Source organism: Drosophila grimshawi, unplaced genomic scaffold (assembly GCF_018153295.1).
Source record: "Drosophila grimshawi isolate 15287-2541.00 unplaced genomic scaffold, ASM1815329v1 contig_311, whole genome shotgun sequence".
Lineage (NCBI taxonomy): Eukaryota > Metazoa > Arthropoda > Insecta > Diptera > Drosophilidae > Drosophila > Drosophila grimshawi.
Window position 1 is genome coordinate 5,898,678 of NW_025063098.1, and position 24,456 is coordinate 5,923,133.

Genomic DNA, 24,456 nt, shown 5'->3' on the forward strand with positions numbered 1-24,456 from the left:
CAAATCACTGATGTGGATAATTAAGGCATATATATATATATATATACATCTCTTTTTTGTAAGTAGCCTGGTTTTTGAATGCTCTATTTTAACTCAAAGAAACAGAATTTCCTCGACACTAAATCGTGGCATTATTATTTTGGATTTTGATCAGTGTAGAAATAGTTACTGATTTACTCAATACAAAATACATAAGAAGAACATTTGAGGCTTCCCATTGTTACTCCAATTTAATTCAATCTAAATGGGTGCACATTAGAGTATGTAGTGGGTTTTTATGCACACATATGCTTACTTACTGACCCCTATAACGACAGAGCATTCAATCACTGAATGCTGCAGTCTTTCGCATCCATTTCCGGCTATCCAATTGAATGTTTAAGCGAATGTGCGAGAAATGAGTCCCAAGCGCATTGCAGACCTGGCTTCATACCACACCAGCCACCAGATCATACTTTGTTGATGGTGGCATTTAGATGGAGTACAAGTGAAGAAATGAAATTGTATGGTAGAGATGGAATTTAAAATAATTATTTTTTGATGTTTGTTTTTATTTCGTTTATTTAACGCTTCTTCATTGTACATACTCGTATAGCTGGTGGCGTTTCACTTTAGCTTAGTCATTCGCTTTAGTTAGTTGGTTTTTTGCTCAGACAGTTCGTTAATATTTAATGATATTTGCTAAATTGATTTGGATATTCTGCATTTATGTGCCTTGTGATGCGATGCTTCTTGTTCTTTCTGTGTGTATGTGTGTTCGAACGTGTCCATATATGTCTGCGTATATATATATATATGTGTGTGTGTGTGTGTATGTGTGTGTGTGTGTGTGTGTGAATATTTGCAAGTCTTGCTTGGAACTTGTTTACTTATGCGTTGCTTAATGTTTCTTATTGTTAATGTGCCAGTGTTGCGGTTTTTATTTTTATTTTTTTCATTTTATAATTTAGTATTTGTTTTAAGTCGATATAAGTGTTTTACTTTGTATTTCAAATGCTGAGTTTTCTAATTTCTCTTATTTACAATCAGTTGTCAACACAAATTACAGAATTCACTTATATAATTACCTAGTTTTGGGTGAACTAAATATTCTAATTTGCCATAACAGATGACTGAGCTGCCTTGTATACGTATGTGTCTCTGACATTATTCCAATACAACATCCAGCCAGATATTTCATTAAATGTATATTAAATATTTGCTTAACAGTTTTAGATTTTATTTGATTTGACTATAAACTAACGGCTGCTCACTTTAGTTTAAAACTGATGCTGGGATGTCATTGTCAAGGTTTTTTTTTTTAAAGGCATCTCAAGCAAATTAAAATATTTTCTGTATGATAAACTAGGCTGTTGTATTATTTGGGTCAGTTTCGTTTTTAAAATTAATATCACTAACAAGCCTTCAATTTTAGTATTTTATTTGTTTTCAGAACGTTAAATGAAGTTACAGATGGAGCACATGAACCCATTCTATCTATATGAAATATAAATGTGTTGATTGTATTATGTAATTAAGACCAATGCATATTAGAATATCTGAAAATTCGCTTACATATCTCACATATGACATAGTTCTCAAAGATTCGCACTGACTCAACTAGTCTATTCAGTTGGCTTTAATTTAGTACCATTCCTATATGTATTTAAAGTATGATCTTTAGAGTTTCTAAATATAAAGTTAAACTTTTGTTTGGTCGTCAATTGTTTTTATATATATATTTATATAATTTTCTATAAGCATAGAATTTGTATTATTATTCATCAGATCCAAATATATTCAGAATGCCTACGCCCTTCGATCCATCCCATTGCTTTAATACTATATGTTTGACAATTTTCAATAGTTCCTTGGGATACTTGCCTACTTAAATACTATACTGGCTAGAGGAGCGAAATAAATAATACAGCTCCCTTGCTCTCCCCCGCCAAGGCAATTAATCTTAACCTCTTAATGTACCTAAATTCAACAGCATAACAAATTTGGAAATCAAATATTTAATAAACTATCTCTAATATATACAGCTGGTACAAATAGATTAAATGTATGTAAACTATATCTAACAGAGCACTATTTGCATACTAAATTTGAAAGTTGTTATGCAATTTGATATTCCTTTGCGTGGCCATTGGAATTTGTTTGTCGTTAACAATTTATAGATATTACAATTTGTGATATTTTTTGAATCTCAGCGCTTTGAACGTACTAAATTCTCGTCAGCATAACTATCTATTTATTTATTTATTCGTATGCTACATATTTGCGTTGCAATCAATAACTCGTCAGCGCTCTCGAATCAATTAGTTATAACTATGTGGGGGTGTTCTGTGTGTGTGTGTGTATAAGAGAGTATTGGGTTAATAAATACTATCCATATGTCTGCATGTATGAGTGGGCTGGCTTTAATACTACTCCCCACTGTGAGGGTCATCTATATATGTACAAATTGTCGCATGCTCAGTTCCGCTGATTTATACTGCAGCGTTTTTGGTTTTTGCTGCTGGCATTTTGGTGTTTTAGCTGTTTTAGCTGGTTGTGCTGCTGCACTCAAGTGGCCGATATAAGTGTTATAATATAATCTGCAAATATATGTAAGCAAATAGACAAATTCGATTAGCGGCTGATCATTTTTGTGCACATCTAAATCATATAAAAGCGAATCGATGTCAAAGTTTAAAATGTAGATTGGCTGCATAAATATTTTGTTAGCCATATGCAATACGTAAATTATAGAGGAGCAACAAGGGAAATCATTCAATCGGCTTGAAAAGTCCTCATACAAAATGTCAGTGTGCTGAATATTTTAAATTGTATTATTTAATTCTTTTTTTTTAAATTCCGAATGTACAAAAAGCGCAATTGAGCACTCATGCATTTAGCGATCATCAGCAATCATTTGCTGTCTTTATTCAACTAGAGTGATAAATAACATACAATATATATCTATTATATTTGGTAGAATTCAGTTTTATACTAACGTAATTAATCTAAATTACATTCAGCATTAGAGCAGCTTAAGTCATCAATATTTATTTGTATATTAGTTAAGATGCTTAAGCTTCTAATTAGCTCATCTAAGTAAAAATAAATTGTGCTGTATTTCCTTATTCGTTTATTTTACAACCTCTTTGGCCCAAAGCCCATTAATGTCCTACCATATTCATCTCATTAGCCATTAGCCCTTTCAGCTTTCTTCATCATTGTGAGTTGTTATTTGTGCTATTTTGTTATTTGTTATTACCTTCACGAGCCTCCATTAACTCCCAATGTGCAATAAAGCAGTACACAATTTAGGGCAATAACCATCAAAAAATCAATCGATTTTAATAGCCATATTTACATACATACATTATCTGCTTTGCGAATAGCTGGTGGTCAGAGTTCACATTGTTGTATTTCAAGTTTTGCGTATATTGTGTTCTCTATATATATATATACATATATATATATATATACATATACATGTACCGCCTAAATTATGTTTTTACAATTGACAGAATTTGAAGAGCCTAATAAATTGAATGTGAAAACATTGTCAAGAAAAGTGTATATCCTATTGAAATTGGTTTAACTTGGAATATTTTTCATAGTTACTCCGATTTCGAAATTTTGACCGAAATTGTTTGCCATTTGTATTTAAAGGAAACAAAGTTATTCAGAAATGATGTTTTGATTGTGTTTTAAAAAACAAGCTTGTTAAACTTAATGTAAATTAAAAAAAAAAGAAGAAACTTAAAAAGGGTAGTCTTTTTTATATAAAAAACTTTAAATTATGTGCCAAGCTATCATTAATAAGAAACCACAAACAGTAATTTCGTAATTATGTATTCCCGAAGGAAATCAGTACATTTTCAACAACACAACTGGAGTGGGAAGAAGTTAGTGTTGTAATTTAAGCTAAAGCCGAATTCAACGAATTCAGGAAACAGTCTGCTCGGCTGCAATAAAATATTAGAGTCTATTTTATAACAGTGGGAGCTATATCCCACTGTAGATAATTATTTTTATTGTGGATGGGATGATGGGACTGCAGGGATACACAATTTTTAGAGCCACCGATGTTTGTATGAATGTTGTGTCCATTTTGGCACGTGCTTACTTTGCATTGTTGCTGTTACTGTTGCTGCTGTTGCTGTTGGTGTTGCTGCTGTTGCTGTTGTTGTTTAGCTTGTTGGGGATTGTAGTATGAGGCTTGATTAACGCGACAGGCGGCAAGCGGTAAGGGAGGGGAGACTGGTCCTGGGTCGACACTGCTGTTTGCCAAATCTCTCGACGCTGTCTCTCCAAATTTTAACTATGAATATGCCCAACTGGCAAAGCCAACAACAACGCCTGCGCCCCAACATGTGCGGCTCTGTATGCGTGTGTGTGTATGTGTATGTTTGTGTGTGTGTGTGCTTGTGTGTGTATTTGTTTACGGAAACCTTCTTAGCTTGGCTTAGTAGCCCCTCGCCGACATTGTTTGTGTATTTGCATTTGTCCCTCAACTTTTGCACCCCGTTCGCCGGGCGAGTGTGAAATGTTGTGTATGTATGCATGTGTCTGTGGAAAATGGGATCTGAATGTGTGAGTGAGTTTTGTATATATATATATATATATATATATATGTGTATGTATATGTATGTATGCGAATTTATGCTGCCTTTTCGCCGGCTGGGTCCTTGCTGTAGCTGTTGCTGCTTGGCTTGCCTTTTGTTTTTGTTCCTTTTTGTTGTCAGCTTCAAGTCAGTCGCAGCCCTTTGACCAGCCTTAGAATTCGAAATAAAAGAATCGATTCCTGTCCAGTACATTAAAATATGTAAATCTATACATATATATATATATATACATAAACAATACATATATAGATATAAATGTGTGGAAGTGAAATGTAAAACGGTCGCCTTCTGCCTTTGCTTTTTTCAGTGGTTTTTGCTGGCATTTGAAATTTGACCGCATAAACAACAGCGGCAGAGCAAAAGAAAGGGCAACTGTAAACCAAAGTCAACCGCAACAACGTTGGGAATGCATAAAAAATCTAACGCCCAGCAAGGAATAAAGCACGTGTCGTGCCCACCTGGTTGAGGCTAGAACGGACCGCATTCTCCCGTGTGCTGGTCAAAAGCAATTTAACTGTTTTGCTTTGCTTGCCAGTTTTCTTTTTTATTTTTATTTACGTTTTCTTTTTGTCCATTTTTATTACATTTGCTGAAAATGTTAATTTAAATTTCTAAACTCTATTGTTTCGTATCACGCTTTACAGGGTGCCGGGCACTTTCCACCGTCCACAATTAGCATAAGCAAGCCGGAAAGGGGGGCTTTTGAAAGCGCATTAAAAATGATTTCCTAAGTAGATTGTAAAAATGGCTGGCAATTATATTTAATAGCCCCGTCCTTATGCCATATTCAAGTAGACCATAAACGAGCCGTAAAGCTCCGAGAAATAATGCAAACAGCCGCGGGATCTTAATGCCGTCGCACACGACCAATTTGTCAAAAGAGGTCAACAAGGTTTGCCTATAAAGCAGGTCTATTTAAGAGCTGACAACATGCTCGAAAATTCAGATGTCGATGCACAAGTGTGATTATATTTCTACCTGCATTTTCAGATATATTATATCATTATTTTATAAGTCGATTTATTAATATAAATATTTCGAGACAACAAAATTGAGTTCAACTATCTTCAAGTCACAGAAAATTATGGCTGACTAGTGTAGAAATAAGGCTACATTTTTGGAACTGGATATATCCTTTTCGAGTGTACAGGGTACAACTAGATTATTGAGTAAACGAAGTCATAAGTTAATTATATTGTATTATGTTTTGTTTCAATTTAGTTTTGATGCCATTTTGTGCGCCAATCAAACTTTGCCATCTTTCAAATATCCCAAAGAGCCCTTTCGATGGCAATCTTGACACATCGGCGCACCAGAGGCTCTGGCCACAAAACAATCAAAGGCGCCCACTGAGCAATGTGCAAACTTTGTAGGATGGTTTCCAAAGTGTGAGCTTGGCACACACACACACTTACACACACACACACACACACACACACACACACATACATACGTGCTCGCAAAGTGGCAAACAATAACTTTTATTGTGAATATTTTAAGGTGCGGAAGTGAAAGGGCCAAAGAGTTGGGGTAGCATTTAACTAGAGGCTAGCCCGGCGCTTGAGATGAGGTGCGCCTGGCAAAAGGACAAAGTTTCGTGCAGTGCAACCGTTAAGGAAATAGGGCCAGCTAAACTTTGGCTGCAAGGCGACAGAACACGACACGTTGACTTTGATCTTGGGCCAACGACCTCACCCGCTACCACTTTACCGCAGTAAACCTGGCCAAGATGCTTTGGCTGTTTGCCGCTGCTTGCTGCTACTGCTTTGTTTGTAATTTAAACGCAATTACGCCGGCCTCTGAACAAATAATAAGACAGTTGAGAATGGGCCAAGTTAAATAGCGCAGCACCGGGCACAAAATTAAACTTCAGTTAAATATATATTTGTTTGTGTGCGTGTGTGTGTGTGTGTGTACGTTTGTGTGTGCAAAAGTTAATTGGCTTTGCGCTTGGTTTAATAAGCATAATAGCTCGCTGGCCCCGCAGTGCAGGCCATTGTTAATTAATAATTAAATTAAATTTTCGTCCAGGCTGCGTGTGCGCCATTAAAGTATTAATTGCATCGCCGAATCTGGCATAAGTTCCAGCAGGGCCAAATCCGACATGCAACTAAAGCTCGGAACAGTACTCTCTACTGCTCACACGCACACACACACGCACACAGTGAGAGTAGAAAAGGAAATATCCGTAAGCCGACAATATATGTATACAAAAAAAAAAAAGAAAAAAGCAGCACATCCGTTGCGAGCTGCTTCAAAAGTGTTGCCAGTTGTTTCCGGCGCCAACAGCATATACCAATTGCACATTCAATACACACCAAAGCGAAAAGCTGGCGGAGATTGGATTGAGCGATAATAAAACCAACGAAAAGAAGAAAAAAAAAAGACTGAGAATTGGCTTGGATGAAATACGGTGCATGATGAAAGTCTCTCGCTGTGTTTGTGGACATAACATCCGGATTGTTAGTCCTTGGACGCGCTGCTTTATTGACAGACCCACTCTTATTAATATTATATCAATTTGAAACTGTCGTTCCAGTATGCTCCCAATGGCCACATAAAATGGCCTTAGTACTCGCACACATCTCTGACTGACTGACAGCCCGTGGCAGGCATCGGCAAAGCGTATGGTAAGCATCCGTTGCCCATTGTCAAGCTGTAAGTAAGGGTGGTCCGACTGAGGAAATGTTGGGTGGGCGGCGGTTGACTACAGAAATTGTATTGCAATAAAATGATTTATTTGCCCGTATTTTCCAGCAACACTCCTACCAGACAGCAGGATGTGTAGACAAAGCTAGTGACATGTTGAAATATGTCCGTGCTCCATTCAGGCTGGTGTCGCAGGATTTTATTGTCTTACGACACGAGTTGGGCGAATTTCCCATAAAAATGAAATAATTCCATTTGCAAAACGCAACCAAAAATCGTACAATTCATGACAAAGACAAGGACAGAGAGACACCACCAATCTCAGACACCAGACCAGCTCAGGCCACACCGCATGTGCGCCTACAGATAAGAGACGTCTGTGTCCGGGCATAGCAACAGATTTGAACAAGGATTCTTTGCACAGGCCAGCGCCACTGGTGCGTTTTTATTGCAGCCGCAACTTTTATTAAAAGGCCAATGGGGAAAAAACATTTCAGCTGCCCAAAGGCCCGTCCACCCTCCGCAAAAAAAAAAAGGCGGAATGTTAAGACTTATCTGGAAATGTCGTTTGTTGGATATTGGGCGACGCCTTTGCTTATGCTCTCTTTTTTTTTTTTTTTGTCTTCTTCGATTCTGTCTGTCTTGGGTTTGCTTAGAAAAAGGATTCGGTTTGGCCCAATTGCCTGGCAGCCAGGCCGCCTGGCTGGTATCTGTCTTTAATGGGCTTAAAATACTCGCTACTTGCCGTGGACACTTTTATGGAGTTTATCAAAACGAATGGCAGCCATTGACATAGATACATTTTATTTGCATCCTTTTTATGTTGATTTCGTAAACAAATTTCAACAAAGTGGCGCACGCTAACGGCATTTACAAACAGCTTATCAAAGCAGCAAATTTAGTTAAGCCATCAAAAAAGCCGGCGGAGCAAAGTCGATTGATTCCGCACAACGTGGCGTATAAGCAATGTATGTATTCCGTATGCGACCTGTGCGTATCAATTGATTACGCAACTTTGGCATAATTGTTTGGCCCACTCAATTTTGTTATTCCGTCAAACATATTCTGGATATATATGCAAATTGGCTTGGCAACAAAACTTTATGTTACATAACAAACGCAAACAAAAACTTTGGACCAGCGGTTGCCAGAGATTGTATTTTAAGTGTGCGAGTTACGCAAATAAATATGTACATATTTATATATTTATTTACATACACTGCTTTATTCAATCGAAACTTATGCAAAATAATAATAATACATATTCCAAATGAATTATTTCGCTGAATATTAAAGTTTTAGCAAGTGATGGCCTTGTCGTTTAATTGTGTAACCAGAATAAATTCGTAATAATAGCTACGAAAAATATGCAAATGCAATTAGCTATATGAGTACAGTTAAAAAAGGGATTAGATTCCTGTTACCAACTGGGCCTTAATTTGAAATGCGGTAGCCAATCATTAAATTGCAATTAGAGCCACGACTTGTCACTCACTTGACTTCAATATGTCTGTTAAACAATTCGCCCACTTGGCTAACTTGGCTGAATGGACTAGCCAAGCAACAACAAGAGAGACGAATATATACTTTGGACATTAAAGGCTGGCAGTAAAATGTATATGGGAGCAATACGACCTTAATAATTAAACTAAGGGCAAATTAAAATGCCATGCTGTAATAAAAGAGCCTTTGCATGATGCTGCCTTTAGCCCAATATCCGGCTGCCAGTGACAGACATAAAAGGTAACCTAATGACATTTTGATTACAATTCTGAAACCCAAAATACATTTCAAGTGTTTCCGATATGCGCAATAATTTGGTCCGTTCGGACGGGTTGCTTTTAGCCTTATGCCATTGCAATTGTTATGGGAGCAGTTCCTTTGTTTTGGCCATAAATTAAAGTCATTCTCGTGTCCATCAGCTTAAAATGCTAACAGTTTTCACTGCTTGCATTGCAGTTTCATGGCCAGCCATTAAAATTGACAACAAACAAAACCGACAAAACTCATACACACACACACACATACATTCATAAATAACGTGCTGATGGGGTTGAGATAAAAACAGAGTGGCCACAAAAAAAAAAAGAAAAAAACAGCAAACGAATAAGAGAACTTGGCTGAGGGATACCCTGAACCCAGTTGTTTAATATATTAAATCGATTAAAATAAAGAAATCGATTTGTTCCCATACTCGAATCTCTAGCTCTGATAGACTTTTCATGAAGAACAAAAATATTTGTAAGAAGGATATTGTTGCTTTCGCCCATCACAAACACAACTGCAACTTTATTATACCCTTTTTACCAATTTGTAACAGGCTCAGGGTATTCAAGTGACTGGACTCGTTTTTTTTTTGGGCCAGAACATTTTTTTCTTGCTTGCTTTTGGTTTTATTTTTTTTTTATATATGTTGGGCGCATATTTTGCAATCGGAGCACAATTTTTTTTTTTGCAGCTTTTAAAAGCATGTTGCATAATTTAAGCAGTAGCAGGCGAGCTGCAAACTGGGTGACCAAATTGTTTTAATGCTTGCGACTTGCTTGACGCAGTCATCATTTCTGGCGCTCAAAAGTATGCTACAAAGTTGTAAGCGAGTTGAATTCATTTGTAATTTTGCTTCCGATTGGTTGTGTGTGCGTGTGTGTGTGAGTGGTCTGCTGCTGCTCGTCAAGAAAAAGGTGAAAAGACCCATAATTTAGCCACTAACTGAGCGTATGAGTGACTTATGTCAGCGAGCATTACAAATTTATGGACGGGAAACAACGCTAGTTTTTTTTTTATAGTTTCGTACAGAATGAAGTGTCTGCTTTCTTTTTATTACTCCACCCTACAGTTGTCTTAAACTGGCAAGTGTTAAGTAATTTCCATTGGCCAGCCAATTGCCGCAAAAGTTAACTTTGACCCGCATACATGTAAAGTTAAGAACAAAAAACACGCCCCCAAGAACGGCAAGCTGCATTGTCAACAATAAATTGAAATATTATATTTACGTTTGACTTTAAGTAAACTTTATAATTAATGAAATTCGCATAATAAATGAAGTTAAATATGAAAATGAACAGCAAACAGAACAGCTTCCAGTCGTGGCTGCAGTCAGTGGGCGTGGGGTGGACGACGGCACGACGGTACTCTGTGACTGTGTGGAGCTGCTGTTTAGTTTAGAGCATTTGATTCGGAATTAAATGAGCGTCGGAGTGCTCGCAGACCCAAAAATCATGTGACACCAACAACAACTCAAAATAACAATCAATTTAATGCCGCTCAAATGAATTTAATTTGCGTAAAATCAATTTCAATTTGTAGATTTGCATTGGTGGTAAAAAGCTTAATACACGACTTGTCGTAACCCTATAATTTAAGATAATTGTACACTCTGAGTGGAATAAATGGAAAATAAGTATTCACAAATATCTGCTCAATTTCTTAACATTTATTTGCATTTGTTAATAACGTAACATTGATGTTCAGACGGACGGATAAACATATACCGATGACTCGAACCGATATAGTCATATATATATATATATATGTATATATATATATATATATAGAATGACACATCCTGTCTCTTCCATTCAATTTTATTCAACCCTTTGTTAACCATTTTATGGCTACAGGGTATAATAAAAAGCAACTGAACAAAGCACAATGAGCGTAACGGCTTGTTGACAGTGTCGTGTTGTGGCTATGGTAAATGGCAACTGTTACTGCTTTTGGCAATCCTTTAAAACACACCACTACAAACAAACAAACTGTAAAATTTCACACACACACACACACATGCACACAAACAGTTGCATACCCCTACCAGCCTACCAGGCTCTGATTTAGTATGGTATATGAACCATATCATATTGGCTGACTGTCTGTTTGCATGTGGCGCTTTGTTTTGTGCAAACACACAGACACACTCACTAATACACAAGCACACACAGAAACCGAGCGGCAACAAATAATAGAATTTGTCTGGTTTTAAGCATGACAGGCACAAGAGGCAGGATAATGTGCATGGCAAGCGAGGCACAACTGAAACCCATTTCCTTGTCCCAGTCGCAGTCCCTCCAGCCGTATGATAACTTACGAGTTGTAGCTCCCAGTGCGACCGCCCTACCTTGGCATACAGGCCCAATATCATCATCAATCAAGCCGAACATATCAGATGTGCATTCACATGTACTGAGCACACATACTTGTGTAAGAAGTACTGTGTACTGTACTATGGTATCTGGGGGGGCTTTGTTAACGATGCCCTTGGGCTCAGAAATTTGTACGCGTAAATACTAGCAGCTCACATTAAATAATTTGAAAAAGACTTAAGTTCATGTTCTGCTTGCTTCAAAAACATAATTGTGCTAATATACCAATTCGTAGCAATTTGTATTTGCATTTGAATTACACCTTCATGTTTCTCTGCTTACGTGTGGCTGATTGGTTCTGATACTGAGTGGTTTTTGAAAGGAAGAACATTCTCAAAAAATTTATAATATATTGGGACATTTTCTTAGTCGATAATTTAATCATTCTGTTACTATTTAAACCAAAAATATTTATTTAAGAATATTAGTTTCATTTTGATTATAGTTTTATTAATATTCCAATGTATCGTCAATCAATAGGGACATAAATATGATCGATCAACTAAGAAAAGTTTCGGAAGTCTCAGAAATATTCAAAGCTTTTACTTATCTGGATCGAACGATTAAAATCTTAATGTAAAAGGGTTTAAGTCTGGTGAAACTCAAACCCTTATAGCTCCGAGCTTGAAATTGATATATGAACTGGGCAAATGACTCTAAAATAGGTTTCCCACTAAACAATATTAAAATGCACTGACTCCTTTCAACTCTAAATATATGGAAATAATAATCACATAACTGCCTCAGGGCTGGTTCTGCACGTTTGCTGTCCTGCTTGCCTTGTAGTAGTGGTTGTTCAGAACGAGCACTTAAAAAAGTTGTTGCCTGCTTTTAGAGTGCACTTGGCACTGACAAATGCCAATAGGGGCCAACGTATGCAAATGTAGGCTCAAAAGCAGCCTTATGGGCAGTCACGTGGTAATTGAATCGTGCTACGAATTGTAAGCGAATTGTAATGCGCCTTCCAAATAAGCCTGGGAGGGTTAGGGAGATGGGCGCAGCCATTAGAAAAGTGCACAATACATATATATTTGTATGAATAGGATTGGAAGGCAGGAGGAGGGCGACGGGCGGTGTCGAGTTAGTTGTGTGTTTGGCAAGAAACATTTCAATGCTTTTAACGCACCAGGCAAACTAACAAACAAACAAATATCATTACAGCGACTTACATATGCAAACGGCTGGCTGACAACACATAAAATAAGGATATGCACACTCGAAAGGATATGAAAGCCTGTGTCGACAACGCATATACATAAAAGATGAAGAAGAACTGCATATAAATACTCGAATGACAAGACCTGCACAGAGAAGGGGCAACCGGAGGCGGCGGACGGGCAGGCGACATCTGCGTGGTGCGATTCTCAAGTGGTTTTACACGAGTGCCCCCTTTTGATCGAACTTGACGTGGCGTATACGTATACGTAATTTATGCATATAAATACACGAGTAGTAGCATAAAAAAAACATGCATACACATAAACATATATACATACACAAACATATATATATATAGAAAGCACTAACGTCATATTTGCAATCGCATTCATCTTCATTCAATATGCATGCATGTTTTCTCGCGTTGATGGCAAGCAAAAGGCAAAAGAAACAACATCGGCTGTGAAATAAAATTACGAACAATAAATGTAAAAGCGAGTCACAGTGGGTGGCATAACTTAAAATCAACAAAAGCGGAAATAATGGAACGTTGCCCGATTCTTGGCTACAAATGGCATTTGGGCTTGGGCAATATCCGTTCGTAAACAATGATATATATATTATATATGTATGTACACACTCTCATATTACCTACATGTGCGCAACTAAAAGAATAAAGATTGCACAGACTCAAAGTTAACATAGCACTCTGTTGCGCATCTATATTTATTTTTATTTTTATTTTTTTAATTTGTATGTAATTTTGTATAAAAAGTTAAGAATAAGATAGGAATTTTTCTAAAAGTGCCAGCTTGAATTCATGTAATGCAATGTGATTATGAATTGGACTCTTTCTTATCGATTAATAAATTTTATTTCCCTTTTGAAATAAGGTATATCACAGTCGGGTGCCATTAAATGCAACGCTTTCGTTCGATTTCATGTTCTTCCATTTTACTTGTCTTGTAAAATCCCATTGTCCTTATCAAGTTGCCGCTAGCTGGCGGCAGCTGCTACTCCATAAGTTTTGGCTTTTGCATTGACAACGCTCACTTTGAACTAGCATAAGAATAGGGGATACAGCTGCAGGCACTAACGGTTTAGGGTAATATAGTGTTATTGGATGGGAGAACTGGGCGAGTGCCAACAACATTTGTGGAGTAATCTTTGCATGCAGAATTAACTTCCGATGCATTCGCGAATGCCTGTGTGCATTTACGTGTGTGTGCTTGTGTATCTGCAGATTGCAGTGTCTGAAAACATTTGGCCCGAACATGGAGCTTAAACAAACTGCCAGCCAAATGGCCAACGCGTTGATCTGCAATTAACAGTCTGACCAGATCTGAATCCCTTAAATGTGCATTTCACGCATGGAAATCCAATTATTGTTAATAGTTCGGGACTTGCTCATTCCTATGAGTGCGAAAAGCGTTTTGGAATAGTTTCAGTGAAAAAGTTGAAATTGCATCCGACTTAAAATCAACGGGATTTAACTTTAAATTAGAATTCCACATTGGAATCGTGTGTAATCTATAAATGCACGTCTGGCTTCATATGAAAATTACGCAAGTTCTAGAAATGGAATGGTTTGAGAACATCTTAAAATGAAAATTGGAAAATAATGTTTAATATATGTAGCTAATATAGTCAAGTATTTTAAGAAGTTTTAAAGTTTAAAGCATGAGCGATTGTTAAAAAGAACATTATGAGTAATTGCCGAGTAATTCGAGTGAGCTGCTATACTGCTGTACGTAAATACCTCAATAACAAGAGTTGTTGTTTAAGCCACGAATGCGCTTAGAATTAACCAACGCTCTTACCACAGCCAGCAGATAATGCGTTGCTTCAGAGGAGTTGACATGAACATTGGGATTTGGACACGGATTCACATTGAGACTGGCATGGATCCGGCTACCTTCCGCAGTAAAAACACGTACTCAGAATGACTATTAACCATTAACAAGCTCGCAATGGAACTGTAAGAGCTGCTCGACTTTATTATTATTACTTGGATGTACACACGGCTCATACACACACACGCCCACAAGTTGCGTCACGGATTGTGGCACGGGTATAATTAAATATGAGCACATATGTTTTTCCTTTGTTTTCCTCGTTTTTTTTTTTTAACTGACAGAAAATCAATAAAAACAATGCCAGTGCAGCAGTTATCCCTTCCAAGCCGTTCGCATATTGTTTACCATACTTATTAAAAGCATATTGAAGTACATCGAGTAGTTTATATTTTAATCGAATTAAGTAAATCAGCTCCCGAACTTAAGACCTCAAATATTAATAGCTTGTCGAGCTGAGAGTATACATATTTAATGACAGAAACATAAGCGGTTAAGAAGTATAAGTGAGCTGCTAATAGAGATGGTTATGTTTTCAAAAGTATCACCAATTCATAAAGCTACTATTTGTATGTATATATAAAATACCATACATTATATACTTATCATGATTACATTATATGCAAGCGAACTGCAATTTTGAAGAGACCATTAATACATGCTATAATATTAGCAATATTTATAAAAACTTGCTGGGATTATCGGTTTATTTTATGGTTAAAAAGTTAAAATGAGATCATGTATTTTAATGACTATCATATATGTGTAGCAAATTTTTCACCATATTTTTTTGGAATTATTAAACCACAGAGAAGTTGTAAAATGTACATTGAGTTTAACTTTAATAAGAACTCGTGTCTGGCAAATGAAGGACACGAGCCCATCTCTAGGTTGTTATGGCTTATGGGAATGTTCAATGAGTGCGTCACAACAAGGACTGTGGCGTCGCCTCCTGTGCGTCAGCTCTTAATATTTGATATATTTTATATATTTTTAACGCGGGATTGGCCTCGTCACTTGCCTCATACGTAATCACAGTCTTAACAATCTTAACTCGCGGACATGGGCATATTAACTGCCACTGTATCTCAGGAAGAGAAGCCACTCAAAAATTGCTGATGATGCAGAAAATTCAGGCACTTGTCCCAAGAGCTGCCGAAAAAAAACTTATCCCCAAAACAAGTGTTTAATTGAATGTTCTGTGAGGGGTTTGGCGGGAGCGGATGGGCGGAAAGTCGGGTGTAAGAAGCACGTAAAAGCGAACTATATACGAGTATGTATCTGGCAAGGGAAGAAAACAAATTTGTAGCGAGCTCATTTTTGACGCACTTACGATTGCAGCGAGTGTGCCTCAAGTGGCAACCAGGGCACGTGAGTAGTCGGCGTTGTCGATATACCCAGATGCCAGAGGCAGCTTTTTCTTATTGTTGCCGCTGTTATACTTGTGCAAAAGTTGCATGCAATTTGGCGCTTCTTCTTCTGCATTCACAAAAACACACACAAACAAACGCACTCAACAAGGAGCCGTTTTTGCTCTGTTGTTTCTTCATTTCGTTTTATGTCCACACATGTAAAAGTCCAGCAAACTGTTGACGCTGCGGCACCAACTGCACTTGCAACACAATTGTTGCATTAAATAAATGTTTTGTATTCTAAGCGCCATACGCAAACGTTCCCTTTTCCATTCCAGTTATGTAGTGTGCCTTCAAGGCACAAAGACGTTGATAGATTTGCATATATTTATGTTGATGTGCGTGTACACAGAGAAAAATGTCTTACTAATATACGAAGTGTATGCGCAATAAATGATTCAGAAAATCTAAAGCAGATATAACAATTTTAAAACAAGTGATACTATGTACTAACTGTGAGTTGGAGTCGGTGTTCAGATCTCATTGACGATATATTTTTTGCTTTCAGTGAGTTTTTAAAATACCTTATTACTAATATATTTTAAATCGCAATAAAATACACATATTCAGACACTTCAATCACTGTAGCCTTCAATATCAAGAGTGGTTGAAATACATAACTTTTTCTCCGCGTGTACCAAGTTGCTTGCTCGCATACCACAATGGTAACGAGTCTAAGAAAGTAACAAGGGAAATGTTTGCGGTGTTCAGTACTAAGCAAACACAATGCTTTTTAATGAGTTTTGGTTCGGGTGCAATTATTCTTTTCCAGTTGTTGGAGGAACATCCAGCATAGTGATATAAAAAAATGAGTCTGAATGAAAAGTGCTGTTTTCTGCGTGATAAAAGAGCCAACGAAAGGCGATTTTACATTGTATTTTACAGTATCTTAATGAATACACATTACAATAGAATTAATAAAAATATGATCATTTATACAAATTCTCAAATTTTGTGTTTACAATTCCTTTGTACTCTTAAGTGGGCCCTTCATCCAATTATCCAATTATATACGGCTAACCGATGCAAACCCTAATTCAAGCGACTTAAATAGAAATAATTATAGCAAATGCACACAAATAATTGTTATTTTATGCCAAAAAGGCAGAAAAATAAATGACCACAAAATGCAAGCAAAATCACAGCGCCTGGCAACAAAAGCCAAATGCATTTATCAAACACATGTTAAGCTCAGATATTATGTTGTTGCAACTTGTAATTACAAAATGGGATTTACGTTTATGTAGCAAGGCATTTGCTGGGCGCTGTTCACATTATTAGTGGTAATATCTTTCATGCAATTTGCATTCTAGGCCCCCTCTCCTGCCGCATTTATCCCATCCACTGGCAGACAGTCAATTATGCCATTGTTTACATTAATTTCACAACAAATTGCATTTGAATTAAACTACAACGTTTGCACATCGCACGTTGCAGCTCCCCACCTGCTTCTTCTGCTGGATAGCAGACCCAGATAGACAGCTGGAAATCGCAAAAAAAAAAACAAAATTGTAGCATTTTGTTGATTTATAATGTGCATGGGCTGTTTAGTTAATTGAAATGTTATTATAAACGACGTCAAATGTGTCAGCAACTGTCAAAAATGTTGGCCTTTGCCAAATCTGTTGCAACATGGCGTGTTGCATTCACTTATATATGTTTATATATATGTATATAAATAAGTACAGTTTGACATGTAATAAATATATGACTAGCTAACTTAAATAAATACACAAAACTATGATGTTTTTTTTAACATTTTAAAATGGACATGTCGGGAGCATGAACACCAAGCTAAAAACAGCATAAAAGCAATAAAAAAATAAATAAATAAATCCTCTTCCGACTGGTAACAATAAATAGCATCAATATATAAATAAAAGTCATGATTACAATTAAAAAAGGAACCGCAAAACTATCCACAAAGTATTTGATTGCTGGTATATTTGTAAGTTTTGTTTTTTTTTATATATTGTTGTTGTTGGAATTATAATTAAAATGTTTACAAATATGCACATAAATGAATTGAATGCGTGTCAAATTATTTATATTGAACAGAGATAAATCAATATTAAATTAAATACACTGTATATAAATTGTGAAATGTGTAAATTATACACTTTCACATATATTGCACACAATGATACTTGAAATATTTAATTGAAATTTTCCTTAAATACAGAGCGCAATGATTTTGCTTAGAGCTTTTAAGAACTTAGCTCTCGCTAAAAAGAACTAAGTACTCTTAAAAATAATTGAGTATAGTATATGTATATATACAGCACTGTTTTCAGCTGCTGCTCTTTTGCACAGCAATTTGATTTTATAGTACCCTGTACTCAATCAATTGGGTTAGTAGGGTATTTAGGTGTTGCAACATTCTAGTATTCCAATTATGTATATTGATTCGGAGCACATTGCTAAACTGTATTTCCAATAAGTAAATTACTGAGTGTCCAATATATAAATGCGTAACAAAAATAAGAAATATGATATATATAATATTTCAAAAATACTTACTAACTCAATCTAAGCCAGTCATTTCCCAGCAGCTCGATAAGAGACAAGGTTGTTAATAAATAATTGTGAACATATTTAGTGACTAGTAGCTAAAATTTGTCACTCTTCAAGTTCATGCTTCAATAATACCTACAAATCTATTAATCTATAACTTGCTACATGGTATCTACTGAACAAGAGCACCCCTGCTTGTGTTCCGTTGTTTATGTATATATACACTATATACATATATATACATATATATACATATATATATACATTTATGCTTGGTTGAGCATACGAGCATCGCGCTTATAACGCAGTTGCCCGGGGTCTGGGACCTGGCCAGCAATTTTATTTTGTTATACCGCCGTGCAGAATTTTGTTTTCAATTTTCAACACTTTTAATAGCCAATTAATTAAGATGCCAAACAATAACAAATAAGGGTTTATAGTTACATACGAATATATATGTGCTTTTGCGTGTTTGTATGATAAAAAAAAAAAAAAATTAGACTGCGGCAGCAAACATTTTTATAATTACTTTACGTGGCTATATTTTTTCTAGCGCATCTACTGGAAAATATGTTCAGTTTTTCAAGGGCTTCGTTAAAAAACGGAATAAGCATATATCGTCGGCCACATAAATCATGGAAGCATTAATTTATGACGTGAAATGAAAGTCTGAGTTGGCAAACTCGTGCTAATAATTTATGCTTTTAACAATTGCGAATTATGAATTTTTAAACAATTGTCAGAAGGATCGTAAATTATAAATAAATAATTGGGATGGGATGTCGAGGAAGCAAGGGGTGAGGAGCCACACACTCAATTAACAAAATTACTATTTATGGAATTTTACGAGTCACTAACACACACACACACACACATACGCATATGTGTAGCTTGTTGACCCTCCTAGGATTAGTAGCAATTTGATGTCTGTTCTGAGCTGTTCCTGCCAGTATGAATACCAAAATTGAGACAGGGCTTAGCAATAAATACTGGGCATCTGCAAAGTCTTCACAAAGTCTCTTATTTATTTCTATGCATGAATTATTTATGGGACAAAAGCCGAGTTGGTCTCTTGACAAAACTTGGTTGGTTAATGTGCCAGGCCAAAAGTTGTGTGCGTTAGGTGTTAAAGCATCCGGGAGGGTATTAAAACTTTTCAGCATGCTCTTATGTTGAGACAGTCCATAGAACTATTTCTGTCTCCAAATATTAAAAGCCGAAACTCAGAAACTCTGCAACATTTTGAGACCTATTGTTATTGACATACACCAAAGTTTGCGTGCGATGTAAACTTTTGTCCTCTTTTACCTTTATGCAATCAAAGCATATTAGAAGACAACAAGTGGGTGACAAAAGCGCAAAGAGTTGTTGTCAACATATGGACAAACGAACGCTCTTGAAACAACTCCACTCTCTAGAGGCACTCAACCGATGTTGTTTTTTGTTTTACTTTTTCATATATATATATTTTTTTTTTTTTTAAAGGCACGAATATGAACATGGTTTTCTAAGGGCCTTGAGTACCATAAATTTGAGAGCAGCCAGCAGAGTTTTTGTTTTGTTTGCCAAAGAGTGGTTGTGACATTGGCCATTGCTTTGGGCAGCAATTAAATACATGTCAAAATGAGTGAAAAATAACATTAAAAAAGGCGCAATTTGCCTTTCTGGCAGACTTTCTGTGCTCACATTTCAATCCAAACAAAAAAATATTGGTTGATTGCAGGAAAATTGGCGACAGCTGCGCTAAAATATGATTGAATAATAGCAAAAGCAATCAAAATCGAATCGTATTCATATCGTTGGACTCTGGGCAACAGGTGCAATGTACTTCATGCCAGCCTTGAATAGTGAAAGTTTTTTTTAAGAGAGAATCATTTCGATATTATGTCAGATGTTACCTAACGGAAATTGATAAAAGTTACGCAAATCGACATTTAAAATCGACGTGAGTTGCAGAGTCGATTAGATAATACCATGAAGTTGATACCAAATTGTGTTCCTCACAGCGATTGGGGGTGGTCTGGCAAAATGGTTCACCAAATAAAGTGAGAGATAAATATTGATTTCTGACCACCATTTTTGTATAGATTTGGTTATCACTACTCAAACCCACACCATTGGAAAAACGAATTTGAAATGATTTTTGTGTTTTCTATTTTTTTTTTTTTGTTATCTAATCATTTTTTGCAAGAATCGTTTGCCATTTGTTAAACGCACTGATGGAAATAATAGAAAGCATGAAGATAAGCACAGTTTGCTAAAGAGGAGCAAAAGTGGGTGCATCATTAGATACATATTAGGCCAATATCGTGGTGGACATAAAATATGTACAAGTCTCATCCTGCCATTCCCAATTCAGACATTAAGAAATGTAGATATTCGCTTAAGAGTTGCTCTAGTCGCTCTAGTTTCTCTAGTAGACAATGCCACAGATATATCTTAACTCTCATCATCCACTCGAAAGTCTAAGATTTTCTAAAGTGAAGTTTGCATTAGACTTTTAATTCTGTTTGAAATCTTTAGCATATAAGCACAAGTCAATAATAACAACCATGTGCATAATGATCCCAATCGAATCGAAAAAGTGTCTGGGCGAAATCTTAACTTAATCAAATTGTTATACTCACGCATTAGAATCGAGCTGTTGAGGTGCTCCTTCGCCTGGCACTATGTGCTGCTCGCCGAATCGCCAAGGGGCGAGGCAATGTTGCTGTTGCTGTCCGACGTGGAGAGGGGTCGGCAAATGCCGAGACGCGTTTTACCCGGCGGCATACCCTTCAAAATGGCCACCGCCTCGTCCAGTTCGAGTCCTTGGAGTGTGTGCTCGCCGACACTGATGAGACGATCACCGGGATAGATCTCGTTGGTTGCCTCCGCAGCACCACCGCGTATTAGACCACGTATCACAATAACACTGCCCTCCGCATCGAGCGGATCCTGATAGTCGAGTATTGAGAAGCCGAAGCCCTGTTCCGACTTGTGGATCTGCACGACTGTCACCTCGCTGCTCCACAAAGCCAGTCCGGACACGTTCTCCAGCGATTTGGAGCGCTGCACTCCGGCGGCGGCGGCAGCAGCGGCCGATTCCGTCAGCGTCGCTGTGCTGGATGTGTAGAGAGAGCTCTCCGATTGCGCCTTACTCAGCAGATTCTGCAGACTCTGATGACCGCCGGGCAGCAGGCTGCGCGTCTCAAAGGCCTCCGGATTCTGTGATGTGTTTATGATGGAGGGCGCTCTGGTGCCCCGAGCACAGACCAGCTTAACACTGGCCGGCAGTTCCTTAAGTATCTTGACCACATCGATGTGACGCAGTCCGAGCAGCTTGTGCTCGTTAACCTGGAGCAGCTCGTCGCCCGGGCGCAGGATGCCCTGTTTGCCGACGGGACCGTCCTCGAGTATGGAGCGTATATAATGATGCGGACGCTTCTCAATGCCGCACTCGACGTCGACGGTGCCCTCGAGGCTGATCCCTAGACCTGAAAGTTTATTTATTTCGGCAACTAAAATTTCGCTTTCGGGAAACTCACTTGTCCAGGCCACCCTCAGCGAGGCGGCGCTGGGACTAGCTATGGCTATGGGCGTAACAATCGTGGGCGTGCCAGCGGGCATAACACTGCTCTTGCGCACGGTGGGCAGCACATCTGTTGGCTCATTGGTGGGCGTCTTGCCATGCTCTGGCTCAAGTGGCGCCACGTCCGGTTCCGGCTCTGGACACTGCTCGTCGGTGTCGTTGCCACTGTCATGATCGTGTCCATTTCCATTTGTTAGACGCGGCGCACTTGGATCGCTACGGTCCAGCATATGCGACATATTCGAGTCCACGGTGTCCCGCGAGGGCAGATCGGCAAAGTCCGCCAACAGCTGACCATCGCCGGCATCGCTGACAATGGAGTCAGCATCGGCGGATTTGGGTGGCAACCAGCTGAGCGTCGCTATCGATGGCGAGGCAGGCATCGATAGCTGCGACTGGCCATCGCCATCGTTGGCACTGCCGCCCTTCATCTCTGTTAGGGCCACCTGCAGATGCTCGAACTTGCGGCCGCGCAGGAAACGCTCCAGCGTCAGATGCACCACGATATCCGTGTTGCGCAGCAGCTCCACAGCCTGATGATTGGTTACACCTGCCAAAGTGCGTCCATCGACGGCGACAATGCGATCGTTGATCTGAATCTGGCCGCTCGTCTCCGCCGCGCTGCCCTCAATGATGCTCTTCACAAATATACCCGACAAATCCTCCTCCTCGCACACATAGCCGGCCACCGTGATGCCCAAGCCGTACACATTCTTGTGCAACTCCACAATGTACGTTTCCGTTTCCGGTGAGTCAACATAAGTTGAGGGCGACTCGGAGCCCAATGAACAGCAGTCGCCCTCATCTGGCGTTACCTTTGCCAACTTCTTGCCGGCGGCTATCACAGTGCCATCAGCCTTGTACTGCTCATCGTCATCCTCCGCTGTGCCCGTCCAGCGCTGACCCAGCGGCAGTTGCAGCGATTGTCGTGCCGTCAGCAGCGCCGTCGTTGGCGGCGGCGACAATATTGAATAGGGCACAATATCCAAATCTTGCAATCCTGCATCCGAACTGCTCGCATTGCTAATGGGCAGCGGAGGCAGCGGCAGATCGGCCAGTTCTGCATCCGGCACGGGCACCAGTGCCGAGATATTGCCCTGATCGGCAGTGTCCGTTGCGGGTCCGCCGGTGACGAGGCCAACCAGACTGCCCACATCTAGTGCGACTGCTGTTGCTGTGGCTAAGCTCGGATTGTGAAAGAGATGGCGCGACAGTTCTTCCGGGTCGGAGAGGAGCTTAGTTGGTATAATGGGCGCATTGCTGGCAAGCGTATTATAATCGATGGCCGTTGGCTCCACGGGCCGCGCCACAATCAGACGCACCTGAGCTCCGGTCTGACGAAGAACTGTGGCCACTTGCTCCGAGCTGAAACCACGCAGATTCACCTCGCCAATCTGCAGCAGATGATCGCCCAACTGCAGGCGCTGATCCCGCTCAGCGACGCCGCCCGGCGTCAGCGCCTTAATGACCACGCCCGTGCTCCGTCCGCCCACGAGAATAAAGCCAAGACCGTTGCCATCATTGATCAGATCGATAATCTCCACCTGGGACCATTCGGTGCTTAAGACCATGTCGCTGCTCTAGTTCCAAATGCTCCCGCTCTAGTAGTAATTACGGTTGGCTCTCGATTTCTTGCTGCTAACATGACGCCCTGCTGGTGGTGCTGTTGGCAATGTTGGTTTTTCGTTGTAGTTGTTGTTGTAGTTGTTGTTGCTGTTGTTGTTGCTGTTGTTTATATTGTTTATCGTGGATTTGCTTACTGCTTTGCTTTCAACATTAACTTTTTTATTTATCGGCTGTAGTTTAAGTTATCGTTATTGCATTTAGAGTTATTTTCAAGTTTACTACATTCAAGTGATGATTATGGATTCGCTGGGTGAACAGCTCCTGGTACTGGCAGCTCCAATGACATTATTGACTATAGCCACACAGCCTTCCACACGGCTGCAATTATTGACAAAAATAACAGCACTTAGTACAGTGCGGCACACGTCGCGTATACGCAACTCCGTCCCGTTACCGCGTCCCAGCACCAGCAAACGGAGCACGCAGCGAATTGCGTGACGGGCGTGAAAAACGAATTTCAAATGCCGTCCGTGCATTTGCGGTGCTACAGCCTTTATTTTCTGTATACCCTTGCAGTGGATTTATTATTCCTAGATCATTAAGTATGTAACTCATTCAAGCAGACATCTGTGGCCCACCCAAGATATACGTGTATATTTTTGATTAGCATAATCGAAACTAGTTCCTCAGCTATGTGGTTGAGTTATGTATATTGTAAGTAGGAATATATCCATCCTTTTGCAACATGCAGTGTCGAACTAGTGTTCCATATACAAATCTAAAATAAGAAACCTCCTCCTTGCAGAGTAAACCAAATTCCCCAGACTATTACTGGTACTTAACAATATCGAATCGAAAGATTTAACATAGTTGCCTACAATCGATCGGTATTCAATGTTAAAAAATCTAATATTAAATGTTTTCAGTTGGAGTCCGTTCTGCAAGGGTATTTTAGCGTCGGTGTGCCGAAGCTAGCTGTATTTCTCTTGCTTTATT

The 24,456-nt window shown here is 38.8% G+C and overlaps 1 protein-coding gene and 1 long non-coding RNA gene across 6 annotated transcripts; both read right to left on the minus strand.

The window, feature by feature from the left end:
• Window positions 1–185: 185 nt before the first annotated feature.
• Window positions 186–1,682, minus strand: LOC122322522. 3 transcript variants are annotated; one of them, XR_006246675.1, is made up of 3 exons: window positions 1,068–1,682; window positions 300–454; window positions 186–240 (listed from the first exon to the last, which is right to left on the minus strand). It is a non-coding gene; the product is annotated as an uncharacterized LOC122322522 (long non-coding RNA). The 3 variants fall into 3 exon arrangements; XR_006246673.1 differs by lacking the exon at window positions 1,068–1,682 and adding an exon at window positions 588–610; XR_006246674.1 differs by lacking the exon at window positions 1,068–1,682 and adding an exon at window positions 588–610 and having other exon boundaries at window positions 207–240; window positions 296–454.
• Window positions 1,683–1,730: 48 nt separating this feature from the next.
• Window positions 1,731–23,597, minus strand: LOC6563176 (patj homolog). Of its 3 annotated transcripts, none has more exons than XM_043215127.1 (3): window positions 21,851–23,597; window positions 20,951–21,793; window positions 1,731–2,579 (listed from the first exon to the last, which is right to left on the minus strand). In XM_043215127.1, exons 1-2 carry the CDS (start codon window positions 23,463–23,465, stop codon window positions 20,991–20,993), a joined length of 2,418 nt encoding a protein of 805 aa, XP_043071062.1. In that variant the 5' UTR covers window positions 23,466–23,597; the 3' UTR covers window positions 1,731–2,579; window positions 20,951–20,990. The 3 variants fall into 3 exon arrangements, with proteins under 3 accessions (XP_043071062.1, XP_001990246.1, XP_032593468.1); XM_001990210.3 differs by having other exon boundaries at window positions 20,951–21,799; XM_032737577.2 differs by having other exon boundaries at window positions 20,951–23,597.
• Window positions 23,598–24,456: the final 859 nt, after the last annotated feature.

What these genes read in the sequence shown, in the direction of transcription:
- LOC6563176 (XM_032737577.2), bottom strand. Translation starts at nt 23,465, where the DNA reads ATGGTCTTAAGCACCGAATGGTCCCAGGTGGAGATTATCGATCTGATC.